The sequence below is a fragment of the Otolemur garnettii genome, unplaced genomic scaffold (genome assembly GCF_000181295.1).
Source record: "Otolemur garnettii isolate 467f Iridium unplaced genomic scaffold, OtoGar3 scaffold00112, whole genome shotgun sequence".
Lineage (NCBI taxonomy): Eukaryota > Metazoa > Chordata > Mammalia > Primates > Galagidae > Otolemur > Otolemur garnettii.
The window spans coordinates 1,140,864-1,145,670 of NW_003852507.1; the positions used below are offsets into that span (position 1 = coordinate 1,140,864).

General features: G+C 49.0%; 1 protein-coding gene across 1 annotated transcript in view; it reads right to left on the reverse strand.

The window, feature by feature from the left end:
- Positions 1–621: 621 nt before the first annotated feature.
- PIPOX (pipecolic acid and sarcosine oxidase) overlaps positions 622–4,807 on the reverse strand; it is a 15,189-nt gene continuing 11,003 nt past the window's right edge. The window contains exons 3-8 of the mRNA XM_003797132.3: positions 4,412–4,625; positions 3,949–4,131; positions 2,706–2,852; positions 2,236–2,394; positions 1,573–1,648; positions 622–1,271 (exon numbers count right to left, since the gene is read on the reverse strand). Coding sequence (XP_003797180.1) covers positions 1,141–1,271; positions 1,573–1,648; positions 2,236–2,394; positions 2,706–2,852; positions 3,949–4,131; positions 4,412–4,625 — 910 coding nt within the window. The 3' untranslated portion in view covers positions 622–1,140. The remainder of the gene's footprint in view (positions 1,272–1,572; positions 1,649–2,235; positions 2,395–2,705; positions 2,853–3,948; positions 4,132–4,411; positions 4,626–4,807) is intronic.

Genomic DNA, 4,807 nt, shown 5'->3' on the forward strand with positions numbered 1-4,807 from the left:
TTCCTTTGGGAATATTTTTACTCTCATTCCCATTGCCCACTCTTCATTCGCTGCTCAGTGACTCCTCCTAACATATCCACCCCACCCAGCCTCGGTTTTTTCTCTCCCCAGAGCATTTTAACTCCTGTCCTCTGGGGTTGAACCTGCTTGAGTCCCTGTTACAGCCCTCACCCCTCCACCCACCCTGGGGTAGTAATGAGCCTGTTCCCTTCCAAAGCAATTAGTGCAAGGAGGCCAGCCGACGCGGTGCTAATGCTGTTTCATTAAGTGGGAGCAATCCTAATGATAATAAAATGGCACATTTAACATTCAAACATTGAACAGGGTTTCTGAGCGAGTGTGTCTCTCTCTTTCTTTCTGGTATAACAGCTCCATCTTCATAAGGACCTGACAATACACCTTAATGAGAGCTTGGAAGCTGATGATCCTTACAGAAGCAAAAAGAGGATGAGGAGGAGACAAAACATCCAGAGGAAGGGGGTGCAGTGCCATAAGGGGATAAAGACTCCAAGCGTTCCTGGGTTAATGGATTCTGTGGTGCTAATTTAGACAATTAGAGCCTGTGAGAAATAAGGTCACATGGAAAAGAAAGCCCACCACGGACTTAAATGCAATGCAGCTATTTATTTGTTTGTTTGTTCAACAAATCTTTCAACAAATATTTATTGTGCATCGAAGACAAGTCAGAAATTTTATGGGCATTCATAATTGGAAGGTAGCTCTAGTTTTAGAAAAAGAAACTCCAAGGGCAATAGTGATCTATAAGAGATCATCTTGTTCACCCTCTCCTGGGAAGATTTAGTCAAATCCATTTCAAGTTCATCAAACATCCCAGCAAAAAGAATTTTAACGACTGCTTTGGTCTCCTGAGCCAGTCCTTGTGCCCCTCCATATTGAAACATCCATCTCAAAGGTCCTTGTGACTCTGTGATTATAGAATATCTGATTGACCTTTTGTAAGCAGGAGGGTAGTTGGGATTAGGAAGCTGGCCAGGGAATGAAGGTCGACTCAACCGTCCAGTGATTATGGAGAATTCAAAAGAGGCAGAAAAGGATGACATCTCAGAGCCACTTCCTACAACTGAGAAGTCTTCTCCAGCAGGGACTTCTCTGCACAGAGGGGAGGCTGCTGGCCAGGGGTCAAAGGTGAGCTTTGCCCAGGCCATGGAAGCGGCTGATTCGAAAAGGTGTCAAGTCATAAGATGGTGTTAGTTTCATGCTTAATTCATATAGGATCTTCCCCACTACAGGGGCCAGCTTGAATCCATGCCCTAGGGCAAAAAAAAAAAAAAAAGAAAAAAGAGTAGATTGTCAAGCATCCTCAGAGACAGGCTGAGCCCTCCAGAAGTCTCCTGCTCACCCAGAGAGGACTGACTCTCCTCTGGATCATATCCAGAAGCCAGAAGTTGCCTCCCACCGTGAGTACCCCTTTTCTGACTGTCCAGCCTCCTTACCCACTCAGTGTCCAGGTTTCAGTACTTATCTGGGCAGCTAAGAGTATGGAAAATACCATTTTCCCTGGCACTGAAGTAGGTTCTTTAAAGCACCCCATCTCCCCCAGCTTTGGCTCACCAGAGAATCCAGCACCAATGACAATGTTGTCATACTTTGGGTGGCGATCGAGAATGAAGTGCTCATCAGGGGTGTTCTAAAAAGGAACAATCACATTGGTGTCCTTTGAGGTTAGAGGGTGAACTGGAGGCTCTGATGGGAAGGGACTAAGCTGGATTTATTCCCACAAGGAATGGGAACAGGGCACGGACATGCTTTCTGGCATGCCAGGGCCCCCTTGGGTGTGCCAGTCTTTCTCATTTGTCCATCTGCCTCTCTTCTCCTACAGAGCTATGAACACTGTAGGTGCTCCGTTAATCTCGCAAACTAACTTTAGCCAAGATGCCTTAGGCCCTGGTGACATCTGTCTCTTCTCTTTGTCCCTAAGGCCTGTTCAACTGGAGCATCTTGCCAAAAAAAATTTTTAAAGCACTTCTGGGAAATACAGTGAAGCAGTGCCAAGCATAGGCCTATTTTCCTAATGAAAAAGCATATGAATAATCCCTACCAGGGTCCTCTCTGGTAGTGACAAACCAACCCACAGAAATTATTCGCTCATTTTTTTGAAGTCCCAGACTATGTCAGGGGTCAAATAGAGTTGGGCCTGGCCAGCAAGGTCTGTCTGTCTCCTTGCCCATTCTCAGAGCTGTGAGAGGGCCTGGTGGGGCTGCCCAGACCCCTTACCGTGTACATGCAGCGCTCCATGATGGCAGGCTCTGGCTTCAGGCCAGGTAAGTGATCTTTGACAAAGCGGCACAGGATTTGGACATCTTGAATATCTGGGCGTGCTGTGGGACAGTCCCGCTCATCAGGGTCTGTGTGGTTGCCGTGGTGATAGCAGACCTGGCTCCCAATCAGAGCAATGTGATATGAGCGGCAAGGGCACTGCCCTCCACGCATGACCAAGGGGCAGGCTTGTACATAGGATGACCCCATCCATCATTCCAGCTTCCCCCACCCTGGCAGGTGCTGCTAGGTGCTCAGTCCCAGCACCCACCCAATATGGCAGCTGAGGGTCTTTCTCTGCAAATAGCAGCAAAGCAGGCTCTGTTGCTGCCTCTGGTACTGGAGGGAGTCTGCAGAGGGGAAAGTTAAAGCAGCTGCCCCAAATCTGCACAGGCACCTACTGACCTTCTCTTGGCCTTTCCGCTCACCTTCACAAGCCCGGGGTACTCTCCTTCTGGCAGCCCATAGATATGGTGGGGGGCTTGGCCCAAGCCCAGGAAACATGGAAAGGCTGGGACTACACCATAACTCCCAGGAGACTTCTCTCGCCAGTAACACACATTGATCCTCAGGGTCTTAAGGCAGGGAGAAGTGGGAGGTGAAGGGGGAAAGCCAAGGAACTCTGTAGCACTGACAGCAGCTTCTTCTGGGGCTCTGCAGCCCTTTAACACAAGCCTGCATGCCCAGCTGAACCCATCTATTTGGCTTCACCCACTTCTCCAGTCATTTACCTGTTACATATGTTACAACATACAAGAATCTCTGGGCTCGGCGCCTGTGGCTCAACCAGCTAAGGCGCCAGCCATGTACACCTAAGGTGGCGGGTTCGAATCCCCAGCCTGGACCCGCCGAACAACAATGACGGCTGCAACCAAAAATAGCTGGGCATTTTGGCAGGCGCCTGTGGTCCCCGGCTACTTGGGAGGCTGAGGCAGGAGACTAGCTTGAGCCCAGGAGTTGGAGGTTGCTGTGAGCATGATGCCATGGCACTCTACCCAGGGGGACAGCTTGAGGCTCTGTCTCAAAAAAAAAAAAAAAAAAAAAAGAATCTCTGGCTCAGCACCTATAGCTCAGCAGTTAGGGCGCCAGCCACATACACTGGGGCTGGTGGGTTCAAACCCAGCCCAGGCCTGCCAAACAGCAATGACAACTACAACCAAAAAATAGCCAGGCATTGTGGTGCCTGTAGTTCCAACTACTTGGGAGGCTGAGGCAAAAGAATCACTTAAGCCCAAGAGTTTGAGGTTGCTGTGAGCTGTGACTTCATAGCACTCTACAGAGGCTACATAATGAGACTCTGTCTCAGAAAAAAGAAAGAGAATCTCCAAACCTCTGATTCTTCCTCATTCTCAGTTTCCTCACACAGCTGCACCTCACCCCTATTCCTCTTTCTGGGAATTCAAAATATCACATATATCCTGGGTGCTTACTATAAGTCAGGCTGTCACCCGAGGACTAAAACATGTTATATAATTTAATTCTCCAACAGTGCTAGGAGATAGCTATTACTCCCCCATGTCACAGGTGATAAAACTGAGGCTCTGTGAGTTAAACTAATTTGCCAAAGGTTGTCCACTTGCAAGTGGCAGATCCTGAACTCAAACTTGACTCCAACTGGCTCCACAGCTGCTTCTCTTAAGCACCAACTCTCGAGCTTCCAGTTCCTCTTACCTGGAGAGGTAGCTCGATTCCCAGGGGACGGAGGAGACAGTTGGTCCAAGGACCTGCTGTGATGATCAAGCTCTTGGCTTGGTAGCTCCCACAGCTGGTTTTCACCACGACTGGCAGCCCCGGTTTTATCTCCATCACCTTTTCTCCATCCCGCACTGTACCTCCCAGCTGTCGAACTGCATCCTGAGAGGGCAGGAGCAGGGAAAGGCGAATTGGCTGTGAATGTGGTTGACCATGGTGCAAAAAGAGCCCTTAGCTTAGGGCAGGAAAAAGAGTGCAGAATCTAGACCCCCCTCCCATATCAACAAGGCTAGCAGGATATATAACACCGCCCTGCCCAAGAGGTCAAGCCTAAAGGCAGCAGGGCAAAGACCCTCATCCAGAGGGACACAGGGGCTGGCTGTTTAGAACCCAGGATGCCCAGAGCAGGGAGCAGTGTTGCCCCAGTGCTGTGTGATCTCACCTGGAGGGTTCGGAGGGCCCTGTCTGCATAGAGAACTCCTCCAGACTTTTCCAAGAGCCCCACTTCTCCCTGGGGCAACCGAATATTTGGGAAATGTTGCTTCAGTTCCTCAGATGAAAGACACTGATGTTCTATCCTCTGCCTAGATAGAGTGGCCTGAATTGTTTTTAATTCTGGATTTTCCTTTGGTCCAACCAGCAGTAGACCAGTCTTTCTGTTTTAAAAAAAAAAAAAAAAGAGCCACCTAAGTAAAGCTATGTATCAAAGCTCTGGGCCACTTACTCTACTTCTCCAGCACAGATCCCAGGTCCATGTCCAGGCCTGAGCCTCATGGTCAGAGGACAGGAGAAGTCATCTAGACCTGGTCATAAGAGCCCCATTTTTTTTTTTTTTTTT